Source organism: Oncorhynchus nerka, linkage group LG6, assembly GCF_034236695.1.
Source record: "Oncorhynchus nerka isolate Pitt River linkage group LG6, Oner_Uvic_2.0, whole genome shotgun sequence".
Taxonomy (NCBI): domain Eukaryota; kingdom Metazoa; phylum Chordata; class Actinopteri; order Salmoniformes; family Salmonidae; genus Oncorhynchus; species Oncorhynchus nerka.
In genome coordinates, this window is record NC_088401.1 from 81,812,278 (window position 1) to 81,830,949 (window position 18,672).

Genomic DNA, 18,672 nt, shown 5'->3' on the forward strand with positions numbered 1-18,672 from the left:
AGGGGACCCCACAGGCTTTACTGTGAAAATACGTTGCTATGTGTTATCTCAGTTATAACAATGCAATAGCCATGTATTTAGCAATAGATTGGTCTCCTGCATAATAGCAATTCTTTACAGGTGTAGTTGTAACTGTATGCTCTGAGTGCTTCTCTGTCTCAGCAGCAGTCGGTAATGAGGTGTAGTTGTAACTGTATGCTCTGAGTGCCTCTCTGTCTCAGCAGCAGTCGGTAATGAGGTGTAGTTGTAACTGTGTGCTCTGAGTGCCTCTCTGTCTCAGCAGCAGTCTCCTAATCGTTTGAGAAGCAGCCGGTGTCTCCTAAAAGTCTCTGATCAGATGAAGATAGACCAGATGTTTGTGTTGTGGCAGACGGTTGAGGTTTGCTGCCGCTGTGGCGCAGTAGGCCATTTCCTCTCAGTACAGCCCTGAGTCTGTGTTGCTCAGGCTCACTACAGTGGGCGTAGCTGCTGCTCCTGCTGTGGCTGGCTGGGGCTTAGCAGTAAACAGGAGTGGGTGGGGGGTTGGGGGGGCTGAGACTACAGCAGAGGAAGTAGCAGCACATTACTGCAGCAAGGCACTGCTCCACCTAGTGGGAAAGGGCACCTCAAACATATTACATGTTGAGAAACCTTCAAAGTCAGAGAAATGAATTATATAGAACAGACAGGCCTCTCTGACTTGTAGAGAAAGTGATCATGGTAGCTCTAATCATGACATTTCTATCTGCAACATTCTGTGTGCTTTAGATAAAATTCAAAGAACTGTGTGATTCTAGGAACTGTTATGCTGGTTACTGGCCCAACGCTCTAACCACTAGGCTACCTGTTGGTTACTGGCCCAACACTCTAACCACTAGGCTACCTGTTGGTTACTGGCCCAACGCTCTAACCACTAGGCTACCTGTTGGTTACTGGCCCAACGCTCTAACCACTAGGCTACCTGTTGGTTACTGGCCCAACGCTCTAACCACTAGGCTACCTGCTGGTTACTGGCCCAGCAATCTAACCACTAGGCTACCTGTTGGTTACTGGCACAACGCTCTAACCATTAGGCTACCTGTTGGTTACTGGCCCAACGCTCTAACCATTAGGCTACCTGTTGGTTACTGGCCCAACGCTCTAACCATTAGGCTACCTGCTGGTTACTGGCCCAACGCTCTAACCATTAGGCTACCTGCTGGCTACTGGCCAAATGCTCTAACCATTAGGCTACCTGTTGGTTACTGGCCCAACGCTCTAACCATTAGGCTACCTGTTGGTTACTGGCCAAACGCTCTAACCACTAGGCTACCTGCTGGCTACTGGCCCAACGCTCTAACCACTAGGCTACCTGCTGGCTACTGGCCAAACGCTCTAACCATTAGGCTACCTGCTGGCTACTGGCCAAACGCTCTAACCATTAGACTACCTGCTGGCTACTGGCCAAACGCTCTAACCATTAGGCTACTTGCTGGCTACTGGCCAAACGCTCTAACCATTAGGCTACCTGCTGGCTACTGGCCAAACGCTCTAACCATTAGGCTACCTGCTGGCTACTGGCCAAACGCTCTAACCACTAGGCTACCTGCTGGCTACTGGCCCAACGCTCTAACCACTAGGCTACCTGCTGGCTACTGGCCAAACGCTCTAACCATTAGGCTACCTGCTGGCTACTGGCCAAACGCTCTAACCACTAGGCTACCTGCTGGCTACTGGCCAAACGCTCTAACCATTAGGCTACCTGCTGGCTACTGGCCAAACGCTCTAACCACTAGGCTACCTGCTGGCTACTGGCCAAACGCTCTAACCACTAGGCTACCTGCTGGCTACTGGCCAAACGCTCTAACCATTAGGCTACCTGCTGGCTACTGGCCAAACGCTCTAACCATTAGGCTACCTGCTGGCTACTGGCCAAACGCTCTAACCATTAGGCTACCTGCTGGCTACTGGCCAAACGCTCTAACCACTAGGCTACCTGCTGGCTACTGGCCCAACGCTCTAACCACTAGGCTACCTGCTGGCTACTGGCCAAACGCTCTAACCATTAGGCTACCTGCTGGCTACTGGCCAAACGCTCTAACCACTAGGCTACCTGCTGGCTACTGGCCAAACGCTCTAACCATTAGGCTACCTGCTGGCTACTGGCCAAACGCTCTAACCACTAGGCTACCTGCTGGCTACTGGCCAAACGCTCTAACCATTAGGCTACCTGCTGGCTACTGGCCAAACGCTCTAACCACTAGGCTACCTGCTGTAGCTGTTTATATGTTTGTTCTTTGGATCTTAAAGGAAAATGTATTTCAGAAAAAGGAAACTCACCCAAGCACACAGGTATTGTTGTTAGCTCCAGAGTAAATGTAGTGGATCTGATCTCAACTGTAGGAAGTGTAACAATAGACGTGCCAAAGCCCCTGCCCTTTTTGGAATATGTGTTTGTTTAGCTCACATACATTATGTTGTTTGTAAACTAATATAACCCTAGGCGTGCTGTGAAAATGTAGAAGGGATGCTTTTCAAGAGCAGAGGGGAGTACATATGTTGAGGTCCCCTGCTGTTACAGTGTTCCAGCTCACAGAAAGTGAGAGGGCCACATGCTTCTAGGTGAGCTGGTACATAGTTAAGAGACTCTGCTCTGCCTCTGTGGGAATGTTTTCAGAATCCCAGGAGCATCATCACTGTGTATTTGGCACTTATTGCAAAGTTATTATTTTTGTATTCATTCAGAAAATCACGCTTGTTACTGACTGTCCCTCCTCCTCCCTCTCTCTTCCCTGCTCTCCTCCCTCTCTCCTCTCTTCCCTGCTCTCCTCTCTTCCCTCTCCTCTCTTCCCTGCTCTCCTCTCTTCCCTCTCCTCTTCCTTGCTCTCCTCTCTTCCCTGCTCTCCTCTCTTCCCTGCTCTCCTCCCTCTCTCTTCCCTGCTCTCCTCCCTCTCTCCTCTCTTCCCTGCTCTCCTCCCTCTCTCCTCTCTTCCCTGCTCTCCTCCCTCTCTCCTCTCTTCCCTCTCCTCTTCCCTGCTCTCCTCTCAATGCAGTTCTACCTCCAAGCATGGTGGTGGCGCTGCGTCATGTACAACCCAGGGCAAGGCCGGGACCACCCATAAGGTCTGTCTGGTGTGTTCAGATGAGGCGTCTGGCTGTCACTACGGGGTGCTCACCTGCGGAAGCTGCAAGGTGTTCTTCAAGAGAGCCGTGGAAGGTACAGGGGCAAGGGGTGAGATGCTAGGACAACTCATATGGTCTGGTCCCAGATCTGTTTTTACTATCTTGCCAAGTTGGCAGAAATGGATCTGGAACTGGGCTACCACTGGTGATGTCATGAAATGATGTGTGGTTTATGTATCATCATACTTGCCTGTGGCAAGGACTGAGATGGTAAGACACCTTGTACTGTGGTGTCATGGAACGATGTTTGTTTACGGTAGATACTGGCGAGGTAGGATTTGTTTTATTTGTGTAGGCTAGTGACATAAAATCTAAATCGCCGGTCAGCAATGAGTCTGCTTACAGGGAGGAGGTCAGAGACTTAGCATTGTGGTGCCAGGACATCAACCTCTCCCTCAACGTCAGTAAGATCAAGGATCCGAACGTAGACTATAGGAGAAAGAGGGGAGAACACCCCCCCATGCACATCGACAGGGCTGTTTTTTGAGCAGGTCGATAGCTTTAAGTTCCTTGGCGTCCACATCACGAAGGACTTAACATGGTCCACACGCAGCCCCACGGTCGTGAAGAGGGAATGGCAGCGCCTCTTCCCCTTCAACAGGCTGAAAAGATTTGGCATGGGCCCTCAGATCCTCAAAACGTTCTACAGCTGCACCATCGAGAGCGTCTTCACTGGCTGCATCACAGCTTGGTATGGCAATTGCACCGCCCTTGACCGCAAAGCGCAACAGATGTTGATGTGGACAGCCCAGTATAGCCCAGAGCTTTCTTGCCATCCAGGAAATGTATCATGTTTTAGTTAACCTTTATTTAACTAGACAAGTTAGTTAAGAAAAAAAATTCTTATTTAGAATGACGGTGCGCCGCTCTATGGGACTCCCAATACAGCCTGGAATTGAACCAGGTCTGTAGTGACACCTCTAGCACTGAGATGCAGTGCCTTAGACTGCTGCGCCACTCAGGAGCCCCAAAAGGATGGTATGGGGTGAGATGGTAGGACAACTGATACTGGTACACCTTTGGTACCATGGAATGGTGTTCGTTATGCATATCATAAATAATACTGTACTTGTCTGTGCCTGTTGTTATAAAGAAAATGCACATTTTATTTGCCAGTGGGAGGCTTGCTGATCCAGTATGATGCAAGGGGGAAATGCTGTCAAGAATATAGTACTTTATTTTAATTTTTTAAAAGTCATTTAAATGATTTTTTTCTTGTCTCTCAGGGCAACACAACTACCTGTGTGCTGGGAGGAACGACTGCATCATCGATAAGATCAGAAGGAAGAACTGTCCAGCCTGCCGCTTCCGCAAGTGTCTCATGGCAGGGATGAACCTAGAAGGTACACTATTTTACCTTGTTTTATTGGTTTAAACAAATTAATGTTTCTCAGCTCGTCTGGTAGGCTCGTGTCACTGGGCAGCTCGCGGCTGTGCTTCCCTTTTGTAATCTGTAATAGTTTGCAAGCCCTGCCACACCCGACGAGTGTCAGAGCCGTTGTAGTAGGATTTAATCTTAATCCTGTATTGACGCTTTGCCTGTTTGATGGTTCGTCGGAGGGCATAGCGCGATTTCTTGTAAGGGTTAGAGTCCGGCTCCTTGAAAGCAGCAGCTCTAGCCTTTAGCTCAGTGCGGATGTTGGCTGTAATCCATGGCTTCTGGTTGGGGTATGTACGTACAGTCACTGTGGGGACGACGTCCTCGATGCACTTATTGATAAAGCCAGTGACTGATGGGGTGTCCTCCTCAATGCCATCGGAAGAATCCCGGAACATGTTCCAGTCTGTTCTAGCAAAACAGTCCTGTAGTTTAGCATCTGCTTCATCTGACCACTTCCTTATTGACTGGTACTTCCTGCTTTAGTTTTTTGCTTGCAAGCAGGAATCAGGAGGATATAATTGTGGTCAGATTTGCCAAATGGAGGGCGAGGGAGAGCTTTGTGCATCGCTGTGTGTGGAGTAAAGGTGATCTGGAGTAGGTTTTCCTCTGGTTGCACATGTGACATTCTGGTAGAACAGATTTAAGTTTGCCTGCATTAAAGTCTCCGGCCACTAGGAGCGCTGCTTTATGGATGAGCATGTTCTTGTTTGCTCATGGACTGCTACAGCTTGTTGTGCGGTCTTAGTGCCAGAATCGGTTTGTGGTGGTAAATAAACGGCTATGAAAAATATAGAATAACTCTTACATTTACATTACATTTAAGTCATTTAGCAGACGCTCTTATCCAGAGCGACTTACAAATTGGTGCGTTCACCTTAAGACATCCAGTGGAACAGCCACTTTACAATAGTGCATCTAAATCTAGTAAGGGGGGGGGGGTGAGAAGGATTACTTATCCTATCCTAGGTATTCCTGAAAGAGGTGGGGTTTCAGGTGTCTCCGGAAGGTGGTGATTGACTCCGCTGTCCTGGCGTCGTGAGGGAGTTTGTTCCACCATTGGGGGGCCAGAGCAGCGAACAGTTTTGACTGGGCTGAGCGGGAACTGTACTTCCTCAGTGGTAGGGAGGCGAGCAGGCCAGAGGTGGATGAACGCAGTGCCCTTGTTTGGGTGTAGGGCCTGATCAGAGCCTGGAGGTACTGAGGTGCCGTTCCCCTCACAGCTCCGTAGGCAAGCACCATGGTCTTGTAGCGGATGCGAGCTTCAACTGGAAGCCAGTGGAGAGAGCGGAGGAGCGGGGTGACGTGAGAGAACTTGGGAAGGTTGAACACCAGACGGGCTGCGGCGTTCTGGATGAGTTGTAGGGGTTTAATGGCACAGGCAGGAGCCCAGCCAACAGCGAGTTGCAGTAATCCAGACGGGAGATGACAAGTGCCTGGATTAGGACCTGCGCCGCTTCCTGTGTGAGGCAGGGTCGTACTCTGCGGATGTTGTAGAGCATGAACCTACAGGAACGGGCCACCGCCTTGATGTTAGTTGAGAACGACAGGGTGTTGTCCAGGATCACGCCAAGGTTCTTAGCGCTCTGGGAGGAGGACACAATGGAGTTGTCAACCGTGATGGCGAGATCATGGAACGGGCAGTCCTTCCCCGGGAGGAAGAGCAGCTCCGTCTTGCCGAGGTTCAGCTTGAGGTGGTGATCCGTCATCCACACTGATATGTCTGCCAGACATGCAGAGATGCGATTCGCCACCTGGTCATCAGAAGGGGGAAAGGAGAAGATTAATTGTGTGTCGTCTGCATAGCAATGATAGTAGAGACCATGTGAGGTTATGACAGAGCCAAGTGACTTGGTGTATAGCGAGAATAGGAGAGGGCCTAGAACAGAGCCCTGGGGGACGCCAGTGGTGAGAGCGCGTGGTGAGGAGACAGATTCTCGCCACGCCACCTGGTAGGAGCGACCTGTCAGGTAGGACGCAATCCAAGCGTGGGCCTCGCCGGAGATGCCCAACTCGGAGAGGGTGGAGAGGAGGTTCTGATGGTTCACAGTATCGAAGGCAGCCGATAGGTCTAGAAGGATGAGAGCAGAGGAGAGAGAGTTAGCTTTAGCTTCTACTCTTGATAGATTGTGTGGTCTACAGCTTATCATGAGATACTCTACCTCAGACGAGGACTACCTCGAGACTTCTTTAATATTTGACATTGCGCACCAGCTGTTATTTACAAGTAGACACAAACCCCAACCGCTTGTCTTACCGGAGGCAGCCGTACTGTCTTGCCGATGCAGTGTAAACCCAGCCAGCTGTATGTTATCCATGTCATCGTTCAGCCACGACTCGGTGAAACACAATATAGTACAGATTTGAATGTCCCGTTGGTAGTATAGACTTATCCGGAGCCCATCCAGTTTATTATCCAATGATTGTACGTTGGCTAATAGGACTGATGGTAGAGGCGGGTTACCCACTCGCCGTCGGATTCTTACAAGGCACGCCGACCTACGACCCCAGTATCTCCTTTTCTTCTTCATGCAAATGACGGGGATTTGGGCTTTGTCCGGTTTCTGAAGTAAATCCTTTGCGTAAGACTTGTTAAAGAAAAAAATCTTTGACCTGTACGAGGTGAGTAATCGCTGTTCTGATTTCCAGAAGCTCTTTCCGATCATAATAGACGGTGGCAGAAACATTATAAACAAAATAAGTTACAAATAACGTGAAAACACACACAGTAGCACAATTGGTTAAGATGAACCTGGAATCTGAACTATTTTACCTTGTTTTATTGTGCAGATTCTAGTTTTGATGTAAATTGGTGTACAACTCAGTCTGACTACAAGCTACTACCACCTCAAATACTAGATACAAGTAGATATATTAGTTTGACTTGTTTTGAGATCATGGTCACTCAATCTACCGCCTCCCTTCCTCTGTCCTTCGCCACAGCTCGTAAAACCAAGAAGCTGAACCGTTTAAAGGGGGTACAGCAGCCCACCATGGCCGAGCTGACCCCCCATCCTCTCCCAGAGGCCAGGTCGCTGGTCCCCAAGTCCATGCCCCAGCTCACCCCCACCATGCTGTCCCTACTAAAGGCCATCGAGCCAGACACCATCTACTCTGGCTACGACGGCACCCTGCCAGACACCTCCACCCGCATCATGACCACCCTCAACAGGCTGGGGGGACGACAGGTGGTATCAGCCGTCAAGTGGGCCAAGGCACTGCCAGGTACTGCTGTCTCTAAAATACACTGTTGGAAACCTGCACAGTACCTACCATAGATAGCAGTACTACAGTATCATCTGGGAAATGGAACCTATAGTCATTCAGTGTTCTGTTACCTTCCCCTGCAGGGTTCCGGAACCTTCACCTGGACGACCAGATGACTCTGCTGCAGTGTTCCTGGTTGTTCCTCATGTCCTTCGGCCTGGGCTGGAGGTCCTACCAACAGTGTGACGGGAACATGCTCTGCTTCGCTCCAGACCTCGTCATCAACCAGTATGTCTCTCTCTCTCTCAATTCAAGGCATGGGAAACATGTGTTAACATTGCCAAAGCAAGTGAGGTAGATAATATATAAAAGTGAAATAAACAATAAAAATTAACACTTAACATTACACACACAGAAGTTTCAAAACATATTAAATCTCTCTTTCTGTTAATGTATTTTTCTCTCTTTTTTTTCTCTCTTTTAATTTTTTTAAATTTTTATATATATATATATATATATATATATAGTATCTGTCTTCAATATGTTTTGGACTATCTGTCTAATCCCTAACATGCCTGTCTCTCTCTCCTCATCAGGGACCGTATGAAGCTGCCCTACATGGCAGACCAGTGTGACGTCATCACTAACATGTCTCCCTCTCTCATCGTATGAAGCTCATCATGGCAGACCCGTCATTACTAACATGTCTCTCTCTCCTCATCAGGGACCGTATGAAGCTGCCCTACATGGCAGACCAGTGTGACATCATCACTAACATGTCTCCCTCTCTCTCCTCATCAGGGACCGTATGAAGCTGCCCTACATGGCAGACCAGTGTGACATCATCACTAACATGTCTCTCTGTCCTCATCAGGGACCGTAATGAAGCTGCCCTACATGGTAGACCAGTGTGACGTCATCACTAACATGTCTCCCTCTCTCTCCTCATCAGGGACCGTATGAAGCTGCCCTACATGGCAGACCAGTGTGACGTCATCACTAACATGTCTCTCTCTCTCCTCATCAGGGACCGTATGAAGCTGCCCTACATGGTAGACCAGTGTGACGTCATCACTAACATGTCTCCTCATCAGAGACCTCGTCATCACTAACATCCTCATCAGAGACCGTATGAAGCTGCCCTACATGGCAGACCAGTGTGACGTCATTACTAACATGTCTCTCTCTCCTCATCAGGGACCGTATGAAGCTGCCCTACATGGCAGACCAGTGTGACGTCATCACTAACATGTCTCCCTCTCTCTCCTCATCAGGGACCGTATGAAGCTGCCCTACATGGCAGACCAGTGTGACATCATCACTAACATGTCTCTCTGTCCTCATCAGGGACCGTAATGAAGCTGCCCTACATGGCAGACCAGTGTGACGTCATCACTAACATGTCTCTCTCTCTCCTCATCAGGGACCGTATGAAGCTGCCCTACATGGTAGACCAGTGTGACGTCATCACTAACATGTCTCTCTCTCCTCATCAGAGACCGTATGAAGCTGCCCTACATGGCAGACCAGTGTGACGTCATCACTAACATGTCTCTCTCTCTCCTCATCAGGGAGGGACCCGTCACTAACATGTCTCTCTCTCTCCTCTGCCCTAGCTGCCCATGGCAGACCAGTGTGACGTCATCACTAACATGTCTCTCTCTCTCCTCATCAGGGACCGTATGAAGCTGCCCTACATGGCAGACCAGTGTGACGTCATCACTAACATGTCTCCCTCTCTCTCCTCATCAGGGACCGTATGATGCTGCCCTACATGGCAGACCAGTGTGACGTCATCACTAACATGTCTCTCTCTCTCCTCATCAGAGACCGTATGAAGCTGCCCTACATGGCAGACCAGTGTGACGTCATCACTAACATGTCTCTCTCTCTCTCTCCTCATCAGGGACTAACATGTCTCTCTCTCCTCATCAGGGATGAAGCTGCCCTACATGGCAGACCAGTGTGACGTCATCACTAACATGTCTCTCTCTCCTCATCAGGGACCGTATGAAGCTGCCCTACATGGCAGACCAGTGTGACGTCATCACTAACATGTCTCTCTCTCCTCATCAGGGACCGTATGAAGCTGCCCTACATGGCAGACCAGTGTGATGTCATGAAGCTGCCCTACATGGCACTAACATGTCTCTCTCTCTCCTCATCAGGGACCGTATGAAGCTGCCCTACATGGCAGACCAGTGTGACGTCATCACTAACATGTCTCTCTCTCCTCATCAGGGACCGTATGAAGCTGCCCTACATGGCAGACCAGTGTGACGTCATCACTAACATGTCTCTCTCTCCTCATCAGGGACCGTATGAAGCTGCCCTACATGGCAGACCAGTGTGACGTCATCACTAACATGTCTCTCTCTCTCCTCATCAGGGACCGTATGAAGCTGCCCTACATGGCAGACCAGTGTGACGTCATCACTAACATGTCTCTCTCTCTCCTCATCAGGGACCGTATGAAGCTGCCCTACATGGCAGACCAGTGTGAACAGATGTTGAAGATCTCCAGTGAGTTTGTCAGACTGCAGGTGTCTCATGACGAGTATCTGTGTATGAAGGTTCTGCTGCTGCTCAGCACCGGTGAGTCTCAGCTCCGCTTTTCCTTTGACCTTTCACACTTGAGTCCATAACAATATGCCAACCTATTTCCTGATTGATGACTGTGTGTTCCTGGGTTTTTACTGTTAATTTATTGTTGTTGATCATAGCATTGGGATGTCAAAACAAAAGTTTCTCATTTCATCTTATTGTATTTTCGCTCTACATTTTCAACATATAATAGAAGGGGAAATGCATAGGCATGACTTTTAATATATTTATGTTTTATTTAACCACCAGGAAGGCTAGTTGAGAACAAGTTACTGGGTTATTGAACATTTTTCCTCTTGTTGTTTCCCTTTGGTGCCAAAAGATGGTCTGGAGTCAGACACACAGAGGTTGATATATTATGTCCTGTCCCCCACAGTGCCAAAGGATGGTCTGGAGTCAGACACACAGAGGTTGATATATTATGTCCTGTCCCCCACAGTGCCAAAGGATGGTCTGGAGTCAGACACACAGAGGTTGATATATTATGTCCTGTCCCCCACAGTGCCAAAGGATGGTCTGGAGTCAGACACACAGAGGTTGATATATTATGTCCTGTCCCCCACAGTGCCAAAGGATGGTCTGGAGTCAGACACACAGAGGTTGATATATTATGTCCTGTCCCCACAGTGCCAAAGGATGGTCTGGAGTCAGACACACAGAGGTTGATATATTATGTCCTGTCCCCCCCCACAGTGCCAAAGGATGGTCTGGAGTCAGACACACAGAGGTTGATATATTATGTCCTGTCCCCCACAGTGCCAAAGGATGGTCTGGAGTCAGACACACAGAGGTTGATATATTATGTCCTGTCCCCCACAGTGCCAAAGGATGGTCTGGAGTCAGACACACAGAGGTTGATATATTATGTCCTGTCCCCCACAGTGCCAAAGGATGGTCTGGAGTCAGACACACAGAGGTTGATATATTATGTCCTGTCCCCCACAGTGCCAAAGGATGGTCTGGAGTCAGACACACAGAGGTTGATATATTATGTCCTGTCCCCACAGTGCCAAAGGATGGTCTGGAGTCAGACACACAGAGGTTGATATATTATGTCCTGTCCCCACAGTGCCAAAGGATGGTCTGGAGTCAGACACACAGAGGTTGATATATTATGTCCTGTCCCCCCCCAAAGGATGGTCAGTGCCAAAGTGCCAAAGGATGGTCTGGAGTCAGACACACAGAGGTTGATATATTATGTCCTGTCCCCCACAGTGCCAAAGGATGGTCTGGAGTCAGACACACAGAGGTTGATATATTATGTCCTGTCCCCCACAGTGCCAAAGGATGGTCTGGAGTCAGACACACAGAGGTTGATATATTATGTCCTGTCCCCCACAGTGCCAAAGGATGGTCTGGAGTCAGACACACAGAGGTTGATATATTATGTCCTGTCCCCCACAGTGCCAAAGGATGGTCTGGAGTCAGACACACAGAGGTTGATATATTATGTCCTGTCCCCCACAGTGCCAAAGGATGGTCTGGAGTCAGACACACAGAGGTTGATATATTATGTCCTGTCCCCACAGTGCCAAAGGATGGTCTGGAGTCAGACACACAGAGGTTGATATATTATGTCCTGTCCCCACAGTGCCAAAGGATGGTCTGGAGTCAGACACACAGAGGTTGATATTATTGCCAAAGGATGTCCTGTCCCCCCACAGTGCCAAAGGATGGTCTGGAGTCAGACACACAGAGGTTGATATATTATGTCCTGTCCCCCACAGTGCCAAAGGATGGTCTGGAGTCAGACACACAGAGGTTGATATATTATGTCCTGTCCCCCACAGTGCCAAAGGATGGTCTGGAGTCAGACACACAGAGGTTGATATATTATGTCCTGTCCCCCACAGTGCCAAAGGATGGTCTGGAGTCAGACACACAGAGGTTGATATATTATGTCCTGTCCCCCACAGTGCCAAAGGATGGTCTGGAGTCAGACACACAGAGGTTGATATATTATGTCCTGTCCCCCACAGTGCCAAAGGATGGTCTGGAGTCAGACACACAGAGGTTGATATATTATGTCCTGTCCCCCACAGTGCCAAAGGATGGTCTGGAGTCAGACACACAGAGGTTGATATATTATGTCCTGTCCCCCACAGTGCCAAAGGATGGTCTGGAGTCAGACACACAGATGGTCTTCAGACACACAGAGGTTGATATATTATGTCCTGTCCCCCACAGTGCCAAAGGATGGTCTGGAGTCAGACACACAGAGGTTGATATATTATGTCCTGTCCCCACAGTGCCAAAGGATGGTCTGGAGTCAGACACACAGAGGTTGATATATTATGTCCTGTCCCCCACAGTGCCAAAGGATGGTCTGGAGTCAGACACACAGAGGTTGATATATTATGTCCTGTCCCCCACAGTGCCAAAGGATGGTCTGGAGTCAGACACACAGAGGTTGATATATTATGTCCTGTCCCCCACAGTGCCAAAGGATGGTCTGGAGTCAGACACACAGAGGTTGATATATTATGTCCTGTCCCCCACAGTGCCAAAGGATGGTCTGGAGTCAGACACACAGAGGTTGATATATTATGTCCTGTCCCCCACAGTGCCAAAGGATGGTCTGGAGTCAGACACACAGAGGTTGATATATTATGTCCTGTCCCCCACAGTGCCAAAGGATGGTCTGGAGTCAGACACACAGAGGTTGATATATTATGTCCTGTCCCCCACAGTGCCAAAGGATGGTCTGGAGTCAGACACACAGAGGTTGATATATTATGTCCTGTCCCCCACAGTGCCAAAGGATGGTCTGGAGTCAGACACACAGAGGTTGATATATTATGTCCTGTCCCCCACAGTGCCAAAGGATGGTCTGGAGTCAGACACACAGAGGTTGATATATTATGTCCTGTCCCCACAGTGCCAAAGGATGGTCTGGAGTCAGACACACAGAGGTTGATATATTATGTCCTGTCCCCCACAGTGCCAAAGGATGGTCTGGAGTCAGACACACAGAGGTTGATATATATATTATGTCCTGTCCCCCCACAGTGCCAAAGGATGGTCTGGAGTCAGACACACAGAGGTTGATATATTATGTCCTGTCCCCCACAGTGCCAAAGGATGGTCTGGAGTCAGACACACAGAGGTTGATATATTATGTCCTGTCCCCCACAGTGCCAAAGGATGGTCTGGAGTCAGACACACAGAGGTTGATATATTATGTCCTGTCCCCCACAGTGCCAAAGGATGGTCTGGAGTCAGACACACAGAGGTTGATATATTATGTCCTGTCCCCCACAGTGCCAAAAGATGGTCTGGAGTCAGACACACAGAGGTTGATATATTATGTCCTGTCCCCCACAGTGCCAAAGGATGGTCTGGAGTCAGACACACAGAGGTTGATATATTATGTCCTGTCCCCCACAGTGCCAAAGGATGGTCTGGAGTCAGACACACAGAGGTTGATATATTATGTCCTGTCCCCACAGTGCCAAAGGATGGTCTGGAGTCAGACACACAGAGGTTGATATATTATGTCCTGTCCCCCCCCACAGTGACACCAAAGGATGGTCTGGAGTCAGACACACAGAGGTTGATATATTATGTCCTGTCCCCCACAGTGCCAAAGGTCCCCCACAGTGCCAAATGGTCTGGATGGTCTGGAGTCAGACACACAGAGTTGATATATTATGTCCTGTCCCCCACAGTGCCAAAGGATGGTCTGGAGTCAGACACACAGAGGTTGATATATTATGTCCTGTCCCCCACAGTGCCAAAGGATGGTCTGGAGTCAGACACACAGAGGTTGATATATTATGTCCTGTCCCCCACAGTGCCAAAGGATGGTCTGGAGTCAGACACACAGAGGTTGATATATTATGTCCTGTCCCCCACAGTGCCAAAGGATGGTCTGGAGTCAGACACACAGAGGTTGATATATTATGTCCTGTCCCCCACAGTGCCAAAGGATGGTCTGGAGTCAGACACACAGAGGTTGATATATTATGTCCTGTCCCCCACAGTGCCAAAGATGGTCTGGAGTCAGACACACAGAGGTTGATATATTATGTCCTGTCCCCCACAGTGCCAAAGGATGGTCTGGAGTCAGACACACAGAGGTTGATATATTATGTCCTGTCCCCCACAGTGCCAAAGGATGGTCTGGAGTCAGACACACAGAGGTTGATATATTATGTCCTGTCCCCCACAGTGCCAAAGGATGGTCTGGAGTCAGACACACAGAGGTTGATATATTATGTCCTGTCCCCCACAGTGCCAAAGGATGGTCTGGAGTCAGACACACAGAGGTTGATATATTATGTCCTGTCCCCCACAGTGCCAAAGGATGGTCTGGAGTCAGACACACAGAGGTTGATATATTATGTCCTGTCCCCCACACAGTGCAGACACAAAGGTTGATGGTCTGGGAGTCAGACACACAGAGGTTGATATATTATGTCCTGTCCCCCACAGTGCCAAAGGATGGTCTGGAGTCAGACACACAGAGGTTGATATATTATGTCCTGTCCCCCACAGTGCCAAAGGATGGTCTGGAGTCAGACACACAGAGGTTGATATATTATGTCCTGTCCCCCACAGTGCCAAAGGATGGTCTGGAGTCAGACACACAGAGGTTGATATATTATGTCCTGTCCCCCACAGTGCCAAAGGATGGTCTGGAGTCAGACACACAGAGGTTGATATATTATGTCCTGTCCCCCACAGTGCCAAAGGATGGTCTGGAGTCAGACACACAGAGGTTGATATATTATGTCCTGTCCCCCCACAGTGCCAAAGGATGGTCTGGAGTCAGACACACAGAGGTTGATATATTATGTCCTGTCCCCCACAGTGCCAAAGGATGGTCTGGAGTCAGACACACAGAGGTTGATATATTATGTCCTGTCCCCCACAGTGCCAAAGGATGGTCTGGAGTCAGACACACAGAGGTTGATATATTATGTCCTGTCCCCCACAGTGCCAAAAGATGGTCTGGAGTCAGACACACAGATGGTCTGGAGTGATGATATTATGTCCTGTCCCCCACAGTGCCAAAGGATGGTCTGGAGTCAGACACACAGAGGTTGATATATTATGTCCTGTCCCCCACAGTGCCAAAAGATGGTCTGGAGTCAGACACACAGAGGTTGATATATTATGTCCTGTCCCCCACAGTGCCAAAAGATGGTCTGGAGTCAGACACACAGAGGTTGATATATTATGTCCTGTCCCCCACAGTGCCAAAAGATGGTCTGGAGTCAGACACACAGAGGTTGATATATTATGTCCTGTCCCCCACAGTGCCAAAAGATGGTCTGGAGTCAGACACACAGAGGTTGATATATTATGTCCTGTCCCCCACAGTGCCAAAGGATGGTCTGGAGTCAGACACACAGAGGTTGATATATTATGTCCTGTCCCCACAGTGCCAAAGGATGGTCTGGAGTCAGACACACAGAGGTTGATATATTATGTCCTCCCCCACAGTGCCAAAGGATGGTCTGGAGTCCCAGAGGTTGATATATTACAGTGCCAAAGGATGGTCTGGAGTCAGACACACAGAGGTTGATATATTATGTCCTGTCCCCCCCCACAGTGCCAAAGGATGGTCTGGAGTCAGACACACAGAGGTTGATATATTATGTCCTGTCCCCCACAGTGCCAAAGGATGGTCTGGAGTCAGACACACAGAGGTTGATATATTATGTCCTGTCCCCCACAGTGCCAAAGGATGGTCTGGAGTCAGACACACAGAGGTTGATATATTATGTCCTGTCCCCCACAGTGTCCAAAGGATGGTCTGGAGTCAGACACACAGAGGTTGATATATTATGTCCTGTCCCCCACAGTGCCAAAGGATGGTCTGGAGTCAGACACACAGAGGTTGATATATTATGTCCTGTCCCCCACAGTGCCAAAGGATGGTCTGGAGTCAGACACACAGAGGTTGATATATTATGTCCTGTCCCCCACAGTGCCAAAGGATGGTCTGGAGTCAGACACACAGAGGTTGATATATTATGTCCTGTCCCCCACAGTGCCAAAGGATGGTCTGGAGTCAGACACACAGAGGTTGATATATTATGTCCTGTCCCCCACAGTGCCAAAAGATGGTCTGGAGTCAGACACACAGAGGTTGATATATTATGTCCTGTCCCCACAGTGCCAAAAGATGGTCTGGAGTCAGACACACAGAGGTTGATATATTATGTCCTGTCCCCCACAGTGCCAAAAAGATGGTCTGGAGTCAGACACACAGAGGTTGATATATTATGTCCTGTCCCCCACAGTGCCAAAAGATGGTCTGGAGTCAGACACACAGAGGTTGATATATTATGTCCTGTCCCCCACAGTGCCAAAGGATGGTCTGGAGTCAGACACACAGAGGTTGATATATTATGTCCTGTCCCCCACAGTGCCAAAGGATGGTCTGGAGTCAGACACACAGAGGTTGATATATTATGTCCTGTCCCCCACAGTGCCAAAGGATGGTCTGGAGTCAGACACACAGAGGTTGATATATTATGTCCTGTCCCCCACAGTGCCAAAGGATGGTCTGGAGTCAGACACACAGAGGTTGATATATTATGTCCTGTCCCCCACAGTGCCAAAGGATGGTCTGGAGTCAGACACACAGAGGTTGATATATTATGTCCTGTCCCCCACAGTGCCAAAGGATGGTCTGGAGTCAGACACACAGAGGTTGATGTATTGTGTTGTTTCCCCCCCACCCCCCACAGTGCCAAAGGATGGTCTGAAGAGTCAGACACACAGAGGTTGATATGTCAGACACACAGAGGTTGATATATTATGTCCTGTCCCCCACAGTGTCTGGAGTCAGACACCCCCACCCCCACAGTGCCAAAGGATGGTCTGAAGAGTCAGACAGTGTTTGATGAGATCAGGATGTCCTACATCAAGGAGTTGGGGAAGGCCATCGTCAAGAGAGAGGAAAACTCCAGCCAGAACTGGCAACGCTTCTACCAGCTCACCAAGCTTCTTGACTCCATGCACGAGGTACACATTACACTTCTTCAATTTCCTAACTTTTATTTATTTATTTTTCGTATATTTGTTATCATTTATTTTATTATTATTATTATTATTATTGTAGGCCTATTTAATCATCTAAACCAGTTCTTTAAATATGCAAAAAAGTTTTGTTTCATTTTGTTAAGACATTTTCGTTGGTTAAATCAAGTTCTTTCTTTTTAGTTTTGTGGGCCATATTTAGTTTAAGATGGGTTAAAACTAGGCCTCTTGTAAAATAAATAGCATTAGCCTATTGCTGTCCTTTGTTGGGTAGGCACTCACCTTTTGTTGGTAATCGCTGCAATATAGGCCTGTTCAAGGTTTAAACCAGTTCTTTAAATATGTAACAACCGTTTTGTTTCCTTCTGTTAAGCCATTTTCTTTGGTCAAATTAAGTTCCAACTTTATTGTTGTGTCTGCCGCAATATAATACAGTTAATTACCAGTAGTCTTAGGGCTACATAATACAGTTAGTTACCAGTAGTCTTAGGGCTACATAATACAGTTAGTTACCAGTAGTCTTAGGGCTACATAATACAGTTAGTTACCAGTAGTCTTAGGGCTACATAATACAGTTAGTTACCAGTAGTCTTAGGGCTACATAATACAGTTAGTTACCAGTAGTCTTAGGGCTACTCGCACTCAAACCATGAAACCAAGCCAGCAGTGGTATGCTGCTGGTCTTAGGGCTACTCGCACTCAAACCATGACAAGGGGAAAAAAAACAAGAGGATGAGGGTGAGATGCAAAACTTAGTTTAATGACACCACATGATAACCTGTTTGTATTTTCCATATAAACAATGACTCTTTGGCTATTATTCGGTTTAGCTGCTGCAGAAAATGTTTTAGGCCTGACAGAGTTACTGCTTTAATCTAACAATATAATGCTTCTCTTTATAAAAACAAAAATCTGATCCAAAATTTACAAATTAGCCTCCTCCTGTATAGCTGTATATCAAATCTCATTTTTATTTGTCACATGCGCTGAATACAACAGGTTTACAATGCAGTTTTAAGAAAAATAATAGCTGCGAAAATATTTACTAAATAAATAAAATTTAAAAAAGTATTTAAAAAGTTATACAATAAAATAACAATAATGAGGGGATACCGGTACTGAGTCAATGTGCGAGGGTACAGGTTAGTCGAGGTAATATGTAGGTAGGGGTAAAGTGACTATGTACAGTGCCTTGCGAAAGTATTCGGCCCCCTTGAACTTTGCGACCTTTTGCCACATTTCAGGCTTCAAACATAAAGATATAAAACTGTATTTGTTTGTGAAGAATCAACAACAAGTGGGACACAATCATGAAGTGGAACGACATTTATTGGATATTTCAAACTTTT

The 18,672-nt window shown here is 48.0% G+C and overlaps 1 protein-coding gene across 6 annotated transcripts in view; it reads left to right on the top strand.

The window, feature by feature from the left end:
• The window catches only part of nr3c1 (nuclear receptor subfamily 3, group C, member 1 (glucocorticoid receptor)), a 73,059-nt gene that overhangs the window by 44,498 nt on the left and 9,889 nt on the right, over positions 1–18,672 (top strand). For 4 of the 6 annotated variants that reach the window (XM_065019929.1, XM_065019932.1, XM_065019927.1 and 1 more), the window contains exons 2-7: positions 3,012–3,190; positions 4,368–4,484; positions 7,463–7,744; positions 7,870–8,014; positions 10,191–10,321; positions 17,151–17,308. In XM_065019929.1, the coding sequence (XP_064876001.1) occupies positions 3,012–3,190; positions 4,368–4,484; positions 7,463–7,744; positions 7,870–8,014; positions 10,191–10,321; positions 17,151–17,308 (1,012 nt within the window). The remainder of the gene's footprint in view (positions 1–3,011; positions 3,191–4,367; positions 4,485–7,462; positions 7,745–7,869; positions 8,015–10,190; positions 10,322–17,150; positions 17,309–18,672) is intronic. The other 2 variants (XM_065019930.1, XM_065019928.1) reach the window with 1 other exon arrangement.